Below are 21,871 nucleotides of genomic sequence, written 5' to 3' on the forward strand. Positions count from 1 at the left end.
CATGATAGCCGTTTTTTCATTGTACTGTTTTTTTTTAATGGTGTGGCTAAGAGTTTACACCCAAAATGTAATTTTAGTACATTTTTGGCACCACAAAGAGTACTTTGGGCAGTGACAATTAAAGTTTGTCAGTATGTTGAATTGAATATTTATTTTAAAGTGAAACCTAAACCTCATTTAAAATGTGTTTTCTACTTTTAGATACTCCTAAAACATTATTTTTACTCATTGTGAAATTGACAATGGAGGAAGGATTTCATATTGATATTGATGATGAAAGTGTATTGACATCTATTTTTAAGGATAAATTTTCCGAAGAAGAGCGCTCAAACCCAGATTTTCCTCGGTATTTATCCAAGCTTTGCTCCTATGGAATCCAACAATTAAGCCAAGAACCACAACGGTTGTCTGATGAGAAATCAAATGTTCTGAGTCAAACCTTAGAACTAGCTTTTCATAATTACAAAACTTTTATCCAAACAGCAGAATGTTCAAGAAATATATTTCAAGACTTTAGTATTGTAGAAGAAAAGTTACAAAGCGTAATCGAAAAAATTCCTGGCTTGTCTAAACATGGCAAGACTTTTGCCAAAGAAGCTTCTGAAATAAGTACAATCAGACATGTAAACTCCCTAACTCTTACTCGACATACTGAACTACTTGAAATTTTAGAAATTCCACAACTTATGGACACTTGTGTAAGAAATCAGTACTATGAAGATGCACTTGAGTTATTGTTTTATGTCAAAAGATTGGATAAAAAACAATTTATTTCTGAAATACCAGTCATTAATGGAATTATTAAAGATATCCAACAGTCTGCTCAGTTAATGCTTGATCAACTTTTGGGTCAGCTTCGGTCATCCATTCAACTCCCTGTCTGTTTACGTGTTGTTGGCTTCTTAAGAAGACTTGAGTGTTTCACTGAAACTGAACTTAGACTGAAGTTTCTTGAGGCACGAAACAGTTGGCTAGACAATATTCTTAGTAATATTCCTCAAGGTGAAACTGAAACTGACTGCTATGATTGCATAACTAGAACTATTGAAGTATGTCGCATTCACTTGTTTGATATTGTAACTCAATATCGTGCTATTTTTTCTGATGACTCTACAGTGTTGTTTGAGGGAAAAAATTCTCTGATGGAAGACATGCCTTCTGAAGCTTCAGTTTTTCATTGCTGGCTCCTATACAGAATCAATAGGTTCCTTAGTGTTTTAAAAAGATGTTTAGCAATCGGTGTAGGAAATCGTCTTGATTCTATTCTTGGTCAGTGCATGTACTTTGGTCAGTCATTTAGCAGAGTTGGGGCTGACTTCAGATGCTTGCTTGTACCAATTTTTGATAAGCATGCTTTAGATACTTGCATTAAATTAATAGAGCAGGCCACACAAGATTTTGAAACTGATATGCTATCCTTTTCTCTTGTAGCAACATCTATCTCATCATCTACCCTGAGTACACCAGGGATGTCTCTCAGTACATCTAGTGTTGCAGCTACTCCACAACCTCCCATAGGTTTATTGGATTTTCTTCCACTAGCTGTTTATTTAAATGGAATTTTGGCTTCTCTAAATTATTTAAGAACATGTTGTGCTCTATCAATGGCTGTTAACCTTCCTCCTATTATCTCTGCATCCATATCAAGAGTGACTGATATTATCCTTAATTTTCACCAGGCCGAAGAACCAGCATTTAGTGATGCTGAAAAGAAAAACTTTGTCAGGTTCTGTTACGCTTTTGTTGATGACACAATTCCACATATTAATGCTTGTTTGCGAACTTTGTTGTCACATCGCCTGATCTCTGATACATACGGCTCCCTTGCCACAACTATTCGAAATCTAAAGGATTACACTGGCCCTATAAGACTACAAGAAATCCATGACAAGCTCTCACCATTTTTAACGTTTAGACAAGGGGACTCTCCTGTTCAAAAGATCCAGGCGGAAGAAGAATCTTTGATAGCCGAAAGTTCAGGCAGTCAACTGGAAAAGGAAATAGCTAAAGATCTTGCTTCAAAGGAATTTGATACTCCTAACTAATGTGTTTACTATAACAGACTGACAACACGTGTCTCGCACTTATTGTTTGTTATCAAAAAATTATACCCAAGATTTTTTTTGATATATTACATCAGCGTGGTCCAACTGCAGGTTTGGCCTGCGAGTTCAGCTTTTTTGGCTCGCGAACTGATAGTCAGCTTTGCTTCAATCTAGCAACATCACTTTATTTTTTGTTTCTCAATTTTTTTGTGTGGAAATTATTTCATAACTACCATAACTGAACAAAGGTATACATTTCATAAAGTTAGTATATATGCCATACTATGTATAATTTGCCAGCAATAAGCCTAAGAATCACAATTTAAAAACATTGGCCCACAAGATAAAATAAACCTTGTTTTCGGCCCGCAATGAAAATAAGTTGGACCACCCTGTATTACATTAATAGTCCTGTTAATATAAATTATTTTATGAATTGCAATGTTGACGTTGACCTTTTTATAAAAGCACTATGGATGCTGTAATGTTTTATTAGATTTTGTAGTTTACGCCTAATAGTATCATTTTCAGCAATCTGATTAAAATACAGTATTTGTATTAACTAACACTATAAAATTGGGACACGCTATTGTTGGGTCATAGGTAATTAATAAATTAATCTGAAATGATAAGGATTTATGGTTAATTGTGCTTCTTTAAATTTTTTCTCAAGCGAAATATGTTTTGGGGTATGCAAGTCACTTTCTGCAGAATTGATCTTTGAGTTCAAATTACGACTTATTAATGTTCATAAATATGAAAAAAATCAATAGTGTATTTGGTGGAAAGGTTGTGTTACTTACCGGAAATATCCCCTAATGAGTAAGTAGGGTTTACTTGCGCCAAGAGGACTTTTTTTTTTATTATTATCAATTTTCGTTTAATTCCGTGTACCGACCACATTTAAAAAATTATTCTATATTTGCCCCAAAAATTCTAATATTTGCCCCAAAATCCAGAAAAAGAAACGCTATTACAGTGGAAATAACGTTTTTATTGCCTTTTCACTTTATACCCTGATTCTGTTTGCTGGTCCCGGATTTCTGTTTGCTTGTCCCAAGTCGTAGCCTACTTCACTTTATTTTCTTACCGGAGTTGGGTCGATTTTTGGTCGGATGTTGATTGGATGAAAACTCTCGATATTACGCATATTAAATGTTGAATATGAAATATTTTCGACATTGAAATTTTTTCTTTCTATAGCATTATATAGTTTGGAGAAATGTCTGGATAAAATTTTGTTCACTTGCAATTTAAATTGGGCAAGTGACGGGCGTTTAAAAATTACCGCGATCGCTTGTGAATATTAGTATCGGTTATCGTCGATAAAAGCGTATAGCATCAACTATCACCGAGTCATATGTGGCATCGTTGGAAAGGCATGATCAAGCGCTACACGATGTTTTTAGTCTCTTGTTGCGTAAATTGATTTTTCTTAAAATATACTGCGAATATTAATTTTGAATATTAATGTTTTTTTGTAAATATTAATTTTATTTTGTAAATATAGACCATTCTTATCGTTGTGGTAAATTTGTTTAAAAAATTCAAGTTAAATATGTTTGTTTTGCCGTTAAAATTTATTTTGCTGGCTAGCTTTTGTTCCTTTTGACGTCATCTTTAAACATTTGCGTCACATTTCATGCCCCGACCAAACAAAAATCATGGATCCGCCCCTCGCACGAATGTAACACTTTGTGGCCTGCAAACCTATATGCAAGAAATATTGTGGCCCGCAATGTTGTCAACCTTGTACCACCCTGTTTTAATTTAAACAGACTCTGCAGTCCCAGTTAAAATGTTGGCTGGAAAATAGAACCGTTAAAAGCAGAACCCGTTATCCGTCGACATGATTCACGATTGTCGTGCAAGCAAATCAGTAGGTAGCCTAAAAACACCATGCCAAAACCACGGGATTGCCAAATTATGCTTATTTTTTGTAGAATATACCTGATACCAGGCGTTAGTAACGATTTATAGAGATACAGCAGTCTAGAACAGTGCTCCGCAATCAGTGTGCCGCGAGAGCATGTCAGGTGTTCTCTGGAGATTTTTCTTTGCTTGTACTTTCCAAAGTTACAATTCAATCGTAGGAAAAATAATACTACAAACTATATGCAAGCACTATGACAGGAAACATTGCAGACTCCTATAAACACTTTTTGCAGACTCCTATAAACACTTTTTTTTTAATATCCTTTATCGTTTGCCAAAGACATTGATGAAAACAATCTTTGTACCAATACCGCTTCTAAACAATTCTACCGCGTCAAATCGACATACTAATAAACGTAAAAACGTAGACCAGGAGTGGGTAATGTTTTTGACAGAGGCCGCCTAAGAAACACAAAATAGTGTGGTGGGCCGGTTAAAAAAAGGGTCTGAAATAGGACTACACTCATATTGACGTTATAATATGACGCTATAAAATTACAGAAAACATCTAAAAACAGTTAACGCTCGATTCGCTCGCCAGGTGCACACCGCTTATGTAAGCTCGTTTTCATTGTTTTTATCGGTCGTACAACGCACAATGCAGATATAAAACCGTTTCAAAGTTTACCTAAATTCACCACAGAGCTGTTCTGTCTGTTGCAAAATTACGTCCCTTTTTGTACATCTCTCGTAAAAAGTAAGCTCTAATCGTATGGACAGATTGATTTCATCTCCCACTCCCCCACTTACAGGAGTAGTGTATTCTGAAGTGCCTTAAAAAAATTATGTTTTTTACTGATCTATTTCTTCACTGTAGGCCATATTTTTGTATTCGCTTGTTGTTACTCTTCCGGTGTAAGCATTTTTACAAAGATCGATCGGCAAGAAACCAGCTTGCTGTAACGGAGGGATCCTCGCAGAAAGGACGTTTAGTTCCACCTCTGTGTTTCACAACGCGCTATGCGCGAAGCGAGCTACTTCTTGTCCGTCATACTAAAGTTATATTCGTCTTGGAGGTCCACCATCGCTCTTGACGTCTTTCACCATGAGCCGATATTTTGTTTAAAAAAATGTTCAGCGGAAACACAAAATCATCTTCATTGTATCGAGCCATGTGCAAATATTTTTAGGTGCAAAATGAGCCTCGTCTCCATGATAAAAGTTTTATCGAATAAAGATGCCCCGGTATGAAATAACTTTGTTAGGTCATCTATTAAATAAACCATTTTAGCAAAAGATCTAGATACGAAAGTAGGCAATATGTTTAGCTTCAATCAACGCAGATGTAAATAACGAGCATCGGTATTTGTTTTAGTGATTATAACGTGTTTGTGTATTGTGTGTAGAAGTAAACTTACTTTAAAATCGTTTCGTCATATTTCCTTTTCCTCGTCCTGCTCGCCATAACGCACATGTTCGACTTTGATATCGAGAGATTCACGCGACCATGGCCCGCAAAATTGCATTTTTTGCTTATTTTATCTACGTGAATGCAAATAATTTTTGAAACAAATAATAATACGTTTTTATAGTGTGTCGTAGCCCATTTTAATAAAATCGCTTTTAGCAAAAGGTCTTGCGTTCCATCGCACCCACAAAGCTGACAAGTTCGGGCAACTTAAACGATATAAATGCGTATTTGCGCAAATCGATAACATATTTGTAATGCATAGTTTTTGTATTGAAGGTAACACCTCTTCAACCCTAAAATTTAAAACGAACTGTGTGGCGATTTTTATGTTACTTTTATGACGTCGGTAACTTCGTTACGTCATCTTTAAAAAAATTGGCATGCCCTGCCCCAAACAAATATCCTATATCCGCCCCCTGTTGATAAACAAATTTACCTCAATAAGATAGACCAATTGTCTCAAACCAGTAATTTGATGATTATGGAGTAATTTTTAATGATTTGAGATTCTATTTTTGACGCCTAAAAAAATGCATTCAAAGTTTTTGTTTATATGAATGCAAATTTTCGTTCCATTCTAGTGTATTTTATTACTCAAGTGGTTTTAGTTCATACCGTCGTACGTCGGAATACGGTACGGTAAAAACACCTTTAATCTTGGAAGTATCGAGCTATTAAGGAGGTAAAATTAAAATCATAATCCTTGCTTTTCTCAAGAGTGATGAGGTAAAATTATAATTATAATCCTTACTTTCTCAAGAGTGAATGCGTTATTGCAACTTCTATACGTTACCTTCACTGTGGGCAGTATTGATTTGTTGCAAGACAGTGCTGAAATTACTTATATTACAGAAATATTATTCCATCGACCCTAAGTAAAGGTTGTGCAATTTCAAAATAAATCCGACAAGCCAACAGTAAGAGAAACTCACTTTTTCTCCACTTTAGACTCTAAGTCAGGCAAGGAATTTACGCGAGTTTTGTTTTTACAACGACCAATTTCCTATACTAAATACAACACATGAAGCATGTTGACATCTTAACACTATCACCACAACAAAAATACGGGAAACTCAAATCAAATGAAACCAAAAAACTTTGTTTAACAAGAGAGAAAAACTTAAGCGCAAAATCATTCTTGAAAAAATTGTAGCTGTTATGCTGACGAAAAGAAGAATATATAACTAATCGCGTTTAAACAGCAGCGCATATATGTTTTGACAATATTTAATGTGTAATTTGACAATATACACCAATGGTTACTTGACAACATAGGAGTAAGTGATTCTAAAAATGAGATATGTAATTTAGCTAGAGGAATCAATTCTATCCTAAATATTTTTACAATTTAATTGAAGAACACAACTATCAAAAAAATGCTGACATTAAACGGCTTTTTTTTAAATTGCTAGGATTGAATATATACAATTTCAAACATCATTTAGAAAAAACGCTTAAACCATATAATTTTGGCCAGTTGTATATCGGAGTGTTGCAAATGTCCTGGCAATTTTCATACAAATTTCAAATTTTGTGGCCATGTAAGCCTTGCTGCGCAGTCTATTTTACTAACAACTGCTTTCAGCTCTGATATAGCCCTACTGCATTTGGATAAGTTTGTATGGTGTTAACACACAACAGTGTTTAATAAATTTATAGCGGATTGTTTCTATAAATGACTAATTTATGTTCTCTCGTATCACTAGGGTCGTGGACGGTCATTGACATAGTCGACGTTAGCCGGTATACACACAGCGGGATTAAAGCTTGATGGTTGGTAGCCGGGTAGACAATCGCAGAGAAATGAACCCACCGTATTTACACATCTTCCACCAATACAGAGTTCATACGCCGCGTTATGCTGCAGACATTCATTTAAATCTAAAACAAGAAAGATTTAAAACGTTAGGACGTTTAGGTTTATTCTGCAACAACACTTTATTAAAAAAAACTCTAATAATAAAAGATAAATTTGTAATAAAAGAGAAAGTTTGTGAGTGCCTGTGTGTGTGTGTGTGTGTGAGGAACATGTTCGCCCAGTTGGTCGCTGGCAGAGCAACGTCTTGAGGATTTACGAGACCAAGAAATAGATGTTTAGAGTCACGCAGATAAGTCACATAATTAAACACGCCATTCCATTAATGCTGCTTTCACACAGGTGGTAGGGTGTTACTCTGATTTTGGGGAAGCATTAGCTTAACCGATCTTAAACACGATGTGACATGATTTGAAACACATCACAGGATTTAAAAAATTCAATTTAGTGACACGCAGTGCAAACGTTTAGGGATAAATCAAATGTTATGCCGTTTAAAAAATATGTTTGCATTATTTACGCATCTTACGAAGATCTCACGCTATCTGCAACATTACTTTTTGGGTATATGCTGATTGCCACATTTATCTTCCATAATCATGGGCTAAAACATGACGCTAGCAGTTTAACATGTTACAACGCAATGTACAATAGTGATAAAGAGCCCACAGTGTGGTGGATTGTTTCATTTTGTTTAACCAGACAAAATCCAGGTATACTTCGTACATTATCGTGGTTATTGAAGATTTAATTATTTCTAACCAATATTCTATTTAACCTGGGCAACGCCGGGTATTTCGTCTAGTATATAAATATGGAAAAAGCGCTGCTTGTTACAAGCGACCCGCTCATACGTATAGACAAAACACAGTTTCTTTTTTAAATCCCATATGAGGCCTCTGATCCCGTTTGAATTATTTCAAACGTGGTTGCGGTACTCTTTCGTTCAATATTGTAGCTTAAAATGTAAAATATTTTCACATGTGGGTCTTCTGTTATGTTATTTTTATTCATAATACCTACGATACACTATAACGTGTCCTATTTTGCTTTTATTGTGAGACTAACGACATCTTTAAAATTTAAATAAAAAGCAACGTTAACAGGAAGTTTTACAATGTAATATCTATATTAAAACATACCCCACTAGGATAAGGTTAGTAAGGAAGGCACGAAGTATACTCACTGAGCAATAAATCTTTGTTTTTGTTTGATCACATTTCGCTAGTACGAACATCTTTTTAAAAAAACGATTTTTGCCGCAACTGACACACATTATTTTATTCACATCACTAAATCCAGGGATGTGCACCTTTGGTCAGTGATCTAATCTTTAAACAGATATTAGGCCTGTCAGCAGTGTTCCCCCAATTTTGTACCACGTGCGCAGTTGCCTAAAATTTTGCGCAAGAGCCGAAAATGGGTGCGCAATGTGCCCGAATTATTAAACGTAAAACTGCCCAAATAGGCCCCGTGGAACAACCTTTTTTGGTCTTCACTTTTTTATCCACTATTTTGAATACTTTTCTGTTTCTGTTTATATCTCCCACATATATCTATATTATTTTGAGCTTGGTATGTCCATAGGACGGATATTTTCCTCGAAGGGAGAGACAGAGCAACATGCGCGGGAGAGCACGAGAGGCGTCGCAATACTATTATTTGAAAGTTATAGTCATTTTATCCCAGACATAAACATAATTCTCTTCATTTGGAGTACCGGTATTGCGCTCGCTTGAGACGCGTTTTTGCTTGGTAGTTTGTGTGGCGGACTTAGCCAAGTGTAGCGCGATTTACCCACCCAAATGGTCAAGGCAATTATCGCGCAAATTGCAGCGGTTTTAGCAGTAAGCAACTGTCACTGTTAAACGAGTTACGGATTTTTCCTACTTTGATAAGTAAATACGTTTTCTTGTCCATTTTTGAACGTTTTAAGAAAATCTTTGTAACCAAAAAAACGCCGTGCATACTATGACATGTATCGTTTGAACTAAAACTAAATAATAAAAAAACTACAATGTGAAATTTCTGATAAATAAATTTATAAATGCTATTATATTTAAAATTAGACGAATTTTTGTTATCTGCTTAAAGCGTCACCTCTAATTTTTTATTAAAAATGTGTTTAAATAAAATAAATACAATAATTTTCGACCTTCGCGCTGTCAGCAATTAATTCACTTGCATACATTAGAGCAGGAGTTTTCTCAAAAACAGTGGGTGTTTTAAAAATAATTGTTTCATGGCGTCATTGTGTGACGCCACTTTATATAGTCATCATTAAATTTTTTCATACAGATGCCGATTTAGATTTATAGATTGCCAAACTTACCTTTAGCTAAAGAAAACCACAAATATCAAACAACTTTCTCATATTTATTTGTCAGTTTTACATTTGCTGTGCTATGTTTCTATGTATTTTGAAATACCGCCTGTATAATGCAGAACTTTGTGGCTACAAAAGTACCAAACATATTGATTGGAGAGTGAGGTCAAGTATCGATAAAAAAGGGCCTAAAAAACGGCCCAAAAAAGTGAAAAAAATGCTTTAAAATCTGTGTTGATAGTCATGCTTTTTTCTGACAAGCCCGGGTTGGATCAGTTTACTTAGAAATATTCGGTTTGTTTACGGCTTGACTCCTTAAAATGACAGAAAAAACGATTGTGATTCAGTTAGTTACGATTGTGGAAATTAATATCCAATCTTTGTTCAGTTGAACTTCTATAATTAAATTCGAAGCTGACAGATATGTAAAATGTTAAAGTGCTGATAGGATTTGTCGTGCTACTCATAAATTGTTCAGTTAAGGGATTGTCAATAAATTAGTTTCTTATAAAACCAATGTGGTCTGCTTCAACATTCGATATTAAAACAACCATCGAAAACTGATGCATGCTACTGCTATACGTTAAGGTTAATATTCGATTGCAAACCGGTTGAGTTCAAGGTATATATAACTTTAAAACTCCTAAGAACTACATCGTTTCAGCTATTTTAACGAAGATACAATGGATGCGAAAACTAATGTAAATAGTGTCAAAGCAAACCAAACAAAACTAATTCAATGGATATCAAAGTTTAATTCTTAAATTAGCGTATTCTAAAGACTTACCTTCACAAAGCATGTTGTTTGGATTTAACCGATATCCATTATTGCATTTACAAGTGTAGCCATTTACAAGTCTAACGCATATTCCGTTCTCGCAACCTCCCTCAATTCCACATATCTCCTCTAAAAAAATTTTGATATTGGAGTATATGGGGGTTGCTATTGTAGTAATGTTCTCAGAAAGAGTTGAGAATTTTATTGTTTGATAAAGGGGAAAAAATTGTAGAATTAAATCACAAACCTATCCCATAAATTGATGACATAAATCAAGTAACGCTTAAAAATATCGTGCACAAATGTGCAACTGCATTTAGTCGAGACACATTACAGGTTTGAATGTTTTTTTTTTTGGTTTGAATGTTTTTCGCTGTACTTTTGTTAAAAGTAGCAAACATGTTAGTTTAGAAAACATGGCGAACTAAGCGCTAGCAAAATAAGGTTCGTGTTTGTTAATGGTATTTATTGAGATGATTTTGCAAACTGTCAAATCTGGAGGGCGGTCGATTCAAGGCTGTATGGCTGCATTACAACTACGTAAAACGTTCAAAACATAGATTACGTTTATCTTGTCAAATATCAAGTTGGAAAGGTCACTTCGACACAAATTGACACGATACAGATTCGCACAAAAATGACAATGAAGTTTGCAATAAATGGATTTCAAAAAGAGTTTGTCTTCCTCTTGATGCTATTGTACACACTTATAGGGCGGTACAATTATACGGGTACACTACACAAGTTGTGATAACTATAAGCTTAGAGTACTGCCTCTTATATCCATAAATTGTTTTTTAATAAAAACAACACTTCTCCTACGTGGAAGCTGGTCTATCTGATGATGCACAGGATCACGTCGTGGTAAGCGTCTACAAAGAAACTGAAAATCCGGAGAATCGTGATTTGGGCATTTTGAACAAGTTTTGCCCCACGAACGTCCAATGGTGCAACAGCATTCCTGCAAACGATTATTGATAAGGGTGCGATATGATATGGATAAATATATATAGAAATATGTGGCAATTTTACCGCGATCTTTTGCTTGATGAACGTTTTGTTCGATTTTCACTACAAACACCATTTTTTGGCTTGTTGTTGCATTTTCAGTTGTAATCAATTAATATGATATGTGTTCAGATGGGAGACAGGGCTGCGAAGCCGGACTTGTTTATAATTGCGGAGCCAGGCACCTTTATGATTTACAATGTGCGGCCTATCAGTTTTGAACTTGCATAAAGGTGGAATAGCAGAGGTTGGAATTTTGTTAGCCACGCAGTGATGCTGGGTAAGATATATGACATGGGTTGGTGGAATGTAAGCATATACTGTATATATATATAAATATAAGGATGTTTGGGTTTAAAAAATGTAATAATGAGTGGAATATAACTAAAAACCGACTAAGGGGATTTTTACACCCGATGCGTATCTATGTTAAGGCTGCTTCAGATTTATGTTTGTGGTTCAATTACATCTTGTTAGTAATATTTTGACTGTTTTTCGAAAAATATAAATACCTTAATCATTAAATTTAAAGGAACATTACGCTTTTTTATTTACGTTTCTACATTTTTAATTGTTTTTAGTTTCGAATGCCGATTCTCAAATCAGGGGTATTGTCTCAGCATGTTTTTGAGAAAAATGTTTTTGCCGCCTTGTAACGGTTAAACTATATTGCGAGCACGGTAGTTAATCTGGTTACGTACTTTCGATTTAAGTTTCTATCTAACTTATTATTTTATTTACCTTGTAAGTAGTATTGCGCTCGTAGTCTTCTGTACATAACGAGCTTTCGTCTTCGTTCGTGTAACATGGTTCGCTGACAGGTAGGTGGCGCAAAGGAGGCGTCATCGGCAAAGTTGCAACAGATCTTGTCTCAGTCGGGGTACGTCGGGTTGTTGGTTCTCCTCTAACTACGAAGAATGTTTTGTGTACACGAAATTAGCCTCATTTACTGTATTACGATTAGTAGTTTCAGTTTAATCATTCGACTAACTAATCGAACGGTCCTACAAGGGATTGTAACAATAAGTCCATTTTTCGAACACTATATCTATGTATAAAACGCTAGAAAAAGTGTAAGTAGTGCTCCGCGACCGGTGTTACACTCGTGAGTCGTGAGGGCAATGTTGCCTTCAATCGCCAAAAGTCATATTATAAAATTGATTTTTTTAAACTGAACTACCAGGCGTCTTTAACTATTATACCAAAAAAGCGGCAAGGAAATGAAATGGCATCGTAAAATAATTAGCATATTTTGTCCTCATTATAATTTCCTCCGCTTGTATTGTAACAATTATTCTTGGTCGCTGTTGATGAAAAAATAAGCAAAAAGCTGCAAGGCACAACTATCGGGTTACATTTTCATTTTCCGAATGCTATGCGAAAAGAGGAAAACACAATGTTACCTATAAATAGTGTTACCACCTAGCTGTTTAGACATAAAAATCTAAGCACACCGCTCTGTGATGACGTGGTCGTTTATAATCCGCAGATCCGGGATTTCTGTCTGGAAGGCATGAACGATTATGTCAAAAGGTCGTCATAAAACATTCAATGCCTAACACACCTGTTGTTCGTTGGCGAACCCTCAATTATGCAACTGCAATCCAATCCAATCGCGCAAATCGCGAGAAAAAATGAATTGACAAACTTTCAATATGAAATGATACATGCCGCTATAATCAGGGCGTCCAACCTGCGACTCGCAGGCCACGTGTGGCCCACAAAACTCTCAGAAGTGTACCACTAAACTTGTTCAACTTGTATTTTATGTAGTTAGAACAGCAGCATTTTTTTGCTATGCGTTTGTTTTACTATTGTCATTACAGCCTTACAACTATGGAATTAATGCCCTCACAATACGCTTGTAAAAATCTTCTTGTGTCGAGCACGAGCTGATTTGTTGTGTGCCCAATGCGAAAATCCTCCTAAATTACAGTTTAGCCATTTCAACCAAACAAAACTCAATTTTTTTCGCGGTCCGCGCGACCAACAATTCACTTCACTATTTCATGTTGTCTCAGTGATATTTAATTGAAAAATGCCGAATTGCTTTTCGTTGGGGGCGCGCAAGACATGGGGGAAATTATCAAAGGTGAGCGCGGCTTTAAAAGGGTTAAGAACCACTGCTCTAAAGTGAAAGTTTTGTCAATTTAAACCCTATACAGCTATATTTTAGGTTTTGTGCGCGAGTCGCAGGCGATTTTGCCCTTTATTTACAAAGTTGTGCGCCGGTGCATTCGTGTTGGCAGAGCGACGGTCCCGGTATGACCGTAGTCATGAGTTACCGCACCGCAAGTTAGTTGTTTTAATCGTGATTAAGCTGACTGATTTCAGTAAGTTGTTCCGAAGGCATTTTGCTTACTACAGTACGACTCCAGAAGAGTTGATCACATAGAATATAGACACATTGTTGCCCAAAACATAGTAAAAAGCATAGAAGTTTGCTCGAAGGGCGAAAAAATGTGTTATTATATAGTATCAGTGGTTTTCAAATATACGTGGTTTGAAAATATTCTACCACATAATATTACATCTTTACAATTTACAGTATGTAACCATATCAGTTATTTTAGGGTCGCTTTAAACTCTACATTGCCATGAGCAGTACTTACTTGGTTTTTCACATCTTACGCCAATGTGATAAAACCGCGCTACCATATCATGTGGACATTGACAGTGGAAAGATCCGATCATATTTACACACTTTCCGCCAACACATTTGTGGGCAAGAGAACACTCATCAAAATCTACATGAGGACAAAAAAGTATAAACTAAAATAAATAGGTAAAAAGTTTACCACTTTAAAAACAACCTTTTCAAAATTTGTTTATAAATTTTGTTTATCAATAAACATTTTTGTGGAAAAATAAATACCTTTACAAGCGTGAATTCTACGATTGTAGTAAAATCCTCTATAGCATATACATTGAAAAGATCCCTTGGCGTTAACACATTTTCCATTAGGACAAGCAACTGAATGACCAAACAATGAACATTCGTCGATATCCTTTGCAGCGAATGTGCTTGGGTCAGCTACCAGTCCGTGTCCATGTGGACACAAATTACGAAACGAATCTAAAAATAAACTTTGTCTAAAACACCTATAATATGCTGAGCACGTTAGAATAAGTAATCTCAGTTGAAAGCCATAAAACGTTCAACACATAAAGAAAATACCGAAAAATTTAAGGACAATACATATAACTCTTATAGCAAAAAACATTCTCTCAGAACAGTGATACTTCATATTTACGATTTCAGCAAAAACTATAAAAAACTAAATTATCAAACTGTCCTCCAGTGAGATTATGCAGGTATACCTGTTCCAACTCGAGGGCAACTGCTGCACTGACCCCACGCCTTTCCGAATGTGCAACAACAATGCTGTTCGGTTATGTTGGCGATTAACAAAACGCTGCAAGAAATGTCGTCTGCATAGCACGACCGAAAGACTGAAACGTTAAATGAAATCTTTAAAGAGTTGTTTTAAAGTATACAACTAAACAGAGATTGATATTAATGGAAAGCCAAATACCAAACAATGAAAAAGTTTAACTCAACAAATTGCATAATTCTGAATTGTACACAATTTCTCCTGATTTTAATCAGGGCTGTGGAATCGGTTAAAAACAACACAAAACTGCCGATTCCGACTCCGGCTAAAAAAATTAAGTCGAGTCCGAGTCCCGAATTCGACTCCGGCCAAATTTGTCAATTCCGCCGAGTTCCTAATCTGGCTCTATACAGCTCTGAATCCACCCATTTGCGCAATCAAAAAATATTGCATATGCAGCAATCCACTCATAGGGATTTATATCACTCGCCCATCCACAAAAACGGTTAAAAAATATTCCATCATATGGTATTTTACTTTTAAGTTTAACAGTTTTTTTGGCTTATTGAATGCGAACGTCGGAATAGTAAGACTTTCACGTAATCAACTTTGCGGTTAAATGTTAAATAAAAGTAGTATTCCTATCAAATACCCAAAGAGGTATCATCTGCTTCGTCTCTGTTTTGCTGAGATCCGTCACTTCCCTTCGGTTTTGAAATGAGACAAGTAGCAGATAGTTTGTCGAAGTGCTCGTTAACGCCACATTCGCACTTGTAGCTTCCAGGTGTGTTTATACACGTGCCGGAATCGCCGCAGTCCACAGTTTCACATTCATTGAAATCTAATAACGACGAATGAAAAGTTGTAATGGCAAAAGTTAGCCTACAATGTTAGCACATTATTCACCCGGTTCTAATTACTTGATCTGTTCAAATCTGTTGGTGAAATAGCTGGACTTTTAGGGTCGTTTACGGTTACTAAACCGGGCATCTACGTTTGAAAATAAAACTTTAACTTTATTTTGAGTGGTATCTACCTCAAAGCAAATCCGCGACGGAGTCTCTTTTTGAATCACTATAATTGAGTTAAATTACAAGGTTTTGAGTCTCAAGACACCCTTCAGTGATTGAGGTTAGTGAATTCAAATAAGTCAAGAACTAAAGTTCTAGTCACGGGCGCCGTGTAATAATTTAATTTTTCCAACGTATCCACAGCCTAACAGTGTGTGAACTAAAAATACCTATAAAATGCAATTTCTGCCAAATAATCTAGTTGATGCAATTTTTATAACCCGTTGAAATACGGTCACTGTATCGTTCGTAACACCTGTTCAACTTCTAAAACGAGACTAACGCACTGTATTGTATGCTTAGAGCGCCGTAACAACCATCGTTTTAGCCGTTGCACTGCACCGGGGCTCCCAAGATGTTAGCTCTATTGTAAATTATTTAATTTAAACACTAAGGTAAACTTGTAATTATTATTTTTAAATCTAAACGTTGTTATTTTGTGCGGCATTCATCTTTTATTAGCCTACGAAGAGCCTCGTTTCCAACACCTTAACACTTAAAGAAATTATATAGTAATATATGAAGCATATTTTTCGGACTCGCAATTTTTACTTTTTGACGAAGAGATGTAATCGCAAAATGCAGTTGATGCAATGTCTACGCTTTCAATGGCGGCAGGATATTGTTGGTTAGGACTAAACATACTTTATGCTTGGTATTAATACAGGGTTGCTACACAATTGTTTTTAAAAATTCAGATATTTCAATTTTTTTTTAATTTTTCTGACAGCACTTTTAGCATAACTTAAGCTGGACAAAACACAACTTCAAAGACTAATCAAGACTTTTAAAAAAACATAGCTTATCACAAAGACTTTTCAACACGTGAATTTATTCAAAGACTTCTAAAGACTTTAAAGAATCAAACACTTTGTGGCAACCCTGTAATAACTCCTTTTCTATTTGAAGGATCTAAACGTAAAATTTTAATTTCGTGTGCATCTGTTTAGTTTTTTTTACATTTTTTGTCAAATTAAACAGGATAAACAATAAAATTTATCGCACATCCTTAAATTATTCCAATTACACATTCTCTCTGTGACGGAGGCTATTGTCGCTCGGACTCCCGAATTGTATATTCTCCAATTCAATCTACTTAATACAATTTAATCGAATTAAAGTTTTATTGTGTTTTGTCTAAGTATATCGTTATTGCAATATGGAAACTGTATAGTTAGTACCATCTCTCTAAATTGAAAACTTTTTCAGATTAACAACCTTATGTTTTTTTCGCTTCGCACAAACGTTTTTCGTGGTTTCTCTTCGGTCGTACAGCCGATCGAAATTATTTTTCAAAGTAATTTTTATAAATGCCTTTATAACTAGCACTGGCGATTGTTTTTTGGGGGGTGGGGGGTCGAACTGTCACGTCTCTTATTAATTATTTTATTTTTGTTTTTTACCGGTTACAACCTGTTGGTGCAACACTGACATAAGCTGTGGTATAACATAGAGGTATTTTCGGAAGCCCAAAACTAAAATCCTGGATCTACCCTCGCAACATTGGTCCGCGTTATGAAACAAATTGCTTTTAAAGACTCACAGAAAAACAGTTAGACAACACTGGTCCGAATTATATCGAATATTTTCGCGAATAGGGTCTTTGTAACATCACGATTTTCTAGTAGAGTAGTGGGACGGAGTATATGTTGATTTCCTGAGCTTTAAGCCTACCTCTGCAAGACTTCCCATCAGCAGCAACTACATAACCAGGTGAACAGGTGCAGTAATAAGCTCCCCTGGTATTCACACAAGATCCTGACCCACAACTAGCTGGGATTTCTTCACATTCGTTTGTGTCTGGAAATACAATAATAACAAAGTAGAAAATTACAACATCGGGATATATTTTAAGTATTGAATAACGAATATCTCAGGGGCACATCATCCCCTATTCTAATCTCAGACATCTAAGTTACTAAGAGCGTCTTACTACATACACATTGTGGAATTTGCTTTGACAGTATTATATCAGCTTACCATGCTGTAAAAAAATACGTAAAAATGAAAAAAAGTAAAAACAGAAAAAAATGTATTATATGAATCGCTGGCCAAAGTAGTTTTGTGAAACATTCGGATGTAACTACAATATTTTTGTTACAAATGTCAAACACCCGCGGTCAGCAAACACTGAAGTAGATACGTGGTAAAGTACAAGACAGCATTCCGAGAAAAAAATAGCTTAGTTTTAAATGCTTAATTACCACGAGTCTTAGTTTTGTGTTGAAGCAACATTACAGATCCATGCATAGTGTACTGTACACGCATCATATTAATATTATAAAAACTACCTTGACAGGTAGAACCGTCGCTTGACGGTTGATAACCGGGTCCACATGTGATCGACTGAAGACAACGAAACGATCCTTCGGTGTTTAGACAAACGTTGGTAGAAAGCAAGCAGACGTTTCCAATTTCACACTCATTAATATCTATAAAAAATAATTTTCTTCGTAAATTTTATTAAAAAAATAATTATTAGGCTGGGAATCAGACACCGACTCAAAACATTTTTACAACTGCTCAATAAAAACGTAATTATATTTATAAGCATTCTTTATACGTCGTTTATGGAAATCATACTTTATAATCTTGGTAAAATTAAGTTAAATGTTTGAGTCGTGGTTTAAAAGCAAAGCTCTGATAAATTTATTTTCAATATTAGTAAACATTTATTTATTGTTACGGTCATAAATTAGGTACAACGCCACACAAAGTAGTTAAAATATATGTTGAAATCACGTTTGTGTTCATGTATGTTACTAAATAGTGCAGCGGGTTAAGGTAAAGCAAAACCAATTTTTGTAAAACTTTAGACATGAATTTAGTCTACAGTATCTATTTACCTTGGTCACAGACTGTTCCAGTGTAACCCGAAAAACAAATACAAACAAAACGTTGAAAACGATTTCGACATCTTCCATGAAGACATGGGTTTGATAAGCAACTGTCCAAAACTACAAACAAATCACATTGATAAGCGTAATGTGGTTAACAAGTGAATTACAATTTTTAAACTATGCCAAGCTAATGGTTCAGTTGCAAAAATGGTGTACGCGACATTACCGAAAACGAGGCTACTGCGCTTTTTTGGTATAACGTAGGTACTACAATCAGGGGCGTATCCAGAACATCAAAAAGGGGGGTTCCCAAATTTTCAACTCAGTGTTCCCCTATTTTCCGTCTGACAATAATGGATAATGACGTCATAAAATAGTGATTGCAATGACGTCAGAAAAAAATATTCAAACACAGGCCATTTACGTCAGACGCAAAGCGAACATGTGCGTCGAAACCGCATAGTGTGCAATCGTTAACTTAAAAATCGCTTAGTTAAGCGAAAAACTAAACCAAGACCGTTAAATATGTGTGATTGATTTTGGTAGAATCGTGTTTCTACTATCAGCAGCGCAGTTCCTAGGTCCAACGTAAGCGACTACGCTAAATTACAAGCACGTCTTTCGCCACCTGCAATACCGTGATATTATGCCACTATTAGCGCAACATCTGCGCCGAGCAGTGTGCCAAGTCAGCTAAAATACAAGTGTGGTTGAGAGAAAATAAGTTGTATCAATTACACACTAAACACGTGGTCTTAGGACAGGGGTCGGCAACCTTTTTCTCGTCGCGGGGCAAAACTAAACCCAAAAAGGTCTTTGCGGGCCGCACCAAATGTTAACGAAGAATTGTTAGGGGGCGAACCACTAACCCCTCTGGATACGCCGCTGACTACAATTAATAATAATTTGTCCATAGAGCAGTAGACCATAGACCAGAAGACTTTGCAACTGTTATGTTATTTCAAAGATACCTGTATAATAGACAAAAAATAATTTTAAAACAAACAAAAAAAACGGGCCTTTAGTGCGTCCGAACTATAAAACAATAATTGTTTCAAACCTTTATAATAATGCCGAACCCCGGAATTAATACTTCATTTAAGGTAAAATTAAATGAATATACTGTTGCTGTTAGGCATGCTGCAATTGTAAGATTGATCTTCCGGCGAAATTATATTACCAACCACCTATATAAAGACCACTTATAAGGGCAATCTTAGGTAAAACTATAGGCATTTGTATCCTTGTATTTTTCTCGGTTAGAATTGTTAATTTTTTATCTTGGTTGGTCTTCACAATATTTAGCATTATAGTCTCTAATTTTCCTTTATTCTTGGCTGCACTGTGCTTTAGTCCATGTGTCAGCGTGGTTCAAAATACTTCACCCAATTGTTAAACCCTGTTGGGGTGCCGCAAGCGGGGTGAATTAAAATTTACCGGAACGATGACTTTTTTAGAAATGGCGTCATAAAGCTACGTCCTATCAGAACGTCACAAAAAAGTAGCCTTAAGAAACCTGGGTTATAGTTTGATGCCCTGCGCAAATATGCAACCAAAATATTACAGAGGAGTTACAGTCAAGGAAGTGGTGACAAATCATTTGGGCAAAGCGAAAATTCGTAAAATAATTTAGAATGAGTTGCAACGCATTGGACACAAAAAATGATTTGCACAGCACATGGCTCGATATAACAGTTTGAATAGATATGCGGAGGCAGATTGCTATTCATTTTACCTGAATTGTGCATCACTTTGTGCTGATGTTTACTTGATTATGGTGTCCTAAGATTCCTGGAGCGCGAACGTTAGTCTGTTTCGGCGTCAGTGTGGAGCGAGTTTCACACGATTCTTTCACGTGACGACGTTTATTGCATTCGCTTTGTGACAAGCCACGCCATTTTTATCAGAGGATTCCCTTTCTTAGTTATTCACTCTATTTCGCAGTTGCCTTACGGAGAAACGCTAACACCCTAACCTAACCCAAATAATGTGTGTTGCGGTATGCGGTTTCATTTGCGCTTTCATTTGCGCTACTTTCTACGTACTTAATATCGATCGAGCGAAGTCAAGTTAATTGACTTAAGTCCTTGCAACATTGCCACACTTCAGTGTGCATTCATAATTGCACACATGCACACCCAACATATCGGCGTTAGTATATTAAGAATGTAGCCTATACAGATTAAAGAGTACGAAATCCAACTTAAAAACAACTTTGCCGATACTCACCAATTTCGCAATGCCGACCAGTGTTTCCAGGCAAGCATGAACATTGGTAATATTCATTCGAAATCTCGCATACTCCATTATTCTCACACGGATTTGAAAAGCACCAGTCCACTAAAAAAACAATTTAAAATGAAAAACTACTGCCACTGATGCAGAATTTCTATAGTTTGAAAGAAGTTTCGAGCTGTATGATTTCCTTTAGCGGGCCGTTGTTAACCGACCCCTGGGGTTTTATAATAGCTTTGCAACATTTTATACCTACAGGCGAAATATGCGTAGGCCTGAGCTAGGCCTCGGGGTAAATGCATTTATCATCGACTAAGATTTACGTAAACTGAACTGGCAACCTAAAGTCTATTATCCAGGTGTTCATGAGTCAGATCGAAGAGCATATATTTTTAAGTGTACCACTTAACTACTTGTCAGAGTATCTGTGTCGAAACTAAATCTGCAGCAGGCCACATATATGTCCGCTCTTTGTGACGCAGGTTGCACAACCCTAAAACAAGTTTTGCCTCAAACAACCTAAAAGCAACCATTCAAATATGAATAACACACACCTTGTTCACACAATTCCCCTCTAAAACCGGACAAACAGCTGCAAATGAACTCTCCGTCTGAAGAAGTTGAACACATTCCAGCGTTTATGCAAGGACTCGGGTCACAAGCATTGATTTCATCCATGGGATATTCGTAAGTCCCAATGCCGACACTGTCATCAAAATTGTGAAATGTGTCATCGTAGGGATCGGCAGTCATCTCTCTGCAGGAATTTGTGAAAAAATAAAAATACTTGTTTACCGTACCGTGTCAAATTATACAACTTTCGCAAATAAAAATATTCTAATAAATAGTTTGTCACTTGTTGCACCTAGTAACACAAGTTCCAATACACTTTCTTTTAAAGAGATTTTGTTTAACAGGCACTTTTTAATACTTCATTTATCCAGTTTAAAATGTGAATGACATGCCAAACTAATCGCAACACGCACGATAACGCCGTGGTTTTCATAACAGAAAAAATCTCTATTATGGTAATAAAGTGTTAGAATAGATACGCCAAAGAAAATGTTATAAT

At 35.9% G+C, this 21,871-nt stretch overlaps 2 protein-coding genes across 2 annotated transcripts in view; one reads left to right on the forward strand and one right to left on the reverse strand.

Annotated features, from left to right (window-relative positions):
• The first annotated feature begins 210 nt into the window (after positions 1–210).
• On the forward strand, positions 211–2,941 carry LOC146136193 (conserved oligomeric Golgi complex subunit 8-like). The gene has a single exon (XM_083395351.1). It carries the CDS (start codon positions 243–245, stop codon positions 2,043–2,045), a length of 1,803 nt encoding a protein of 600 aa, XP_083251477.1. The 5' UTR covers positions 211–242; the 3' UTR covers positions 2,046–2,941.
• A 3,343-nt stretch (positions 2,942–6,284) lies between these two features.
• LOC146136194 (uncharacterized) overlaps positions 6,285–21,871 on the reverse strand; it is a 30,474-nt gene continuing 14,887 nt past the window's right edge. Inside the window, exons 11-23 of the mRNA XM_083395327.1 lie at positions 21,354–21,556; positions 20,794–20,904; positions 18,571–18,681; positions 18,016–18,156; positions 17,399–17,524; positions 15,307–15,495; positions 14,641–14,772; positions 14,195–14,395; positions 13,932–14,066; positions 12,061–12,227; positions 11,134–11,272; positions 10,321–10,440; positions 6,285–7,272 (exon numbers count right to left, since the gene is read on the reverse strand). Coding sequence (XP_083251453.1) covers positions 7,094–7,272; positions 10,321–10,440; positions 11,134–11,272; positions 12,061–12,227; positions 13,932–14,066; positions 14,195–14,395; positions 14,641–14,772; positions 15,307–15,495; positions 17,399–17,524; positions 18,016–18,156; positions 18,571–18,681; positions 20,794–20,904; positions 21,354–21,556 — 1,954 coding nt within the window. The 3' untranslated portion in view covers positions 6,285–7,093. The remainder of the gene's footprint in view (positions 7,273–10,320; positions 10,441–11,133; positions 11,273–12,060; positions 12,228–13,931; positions 14,067–14,194; positions 14,396–14,640; positions 14,773–15,306; positions 15,496–17,398; positions 17,525–18,015; positions 18,157–18,570; positions 18,682–20,793; positions 20,905–21,353; positions 21,557–21,871) is intronic.

This window comes from Ascidiella aspersa, chromosome 8, assembly GCF_963924565.1.
Source record: "Ascidiella aspersa chromosome 8, kaAscAspe10.2, whole genome shotgun sequence".
In the NCBI taxonomy this organism is placed as follows: domain Eukaryota; kingdom Metazoa; phylum Chordata; class Ascidiacea; order Phlebobranchia; family Ascidiidae; genus Ascidiella; species Ascidiella aspersa.

Coding starts and splice junctions, on each gene's coding strand:
- LOC146136193 (XM_083395351.1), top strand. CDS start 243: ATGGAGGAAGGATTTCATATTGATATTGATGATGAAAGTGTATTGACA.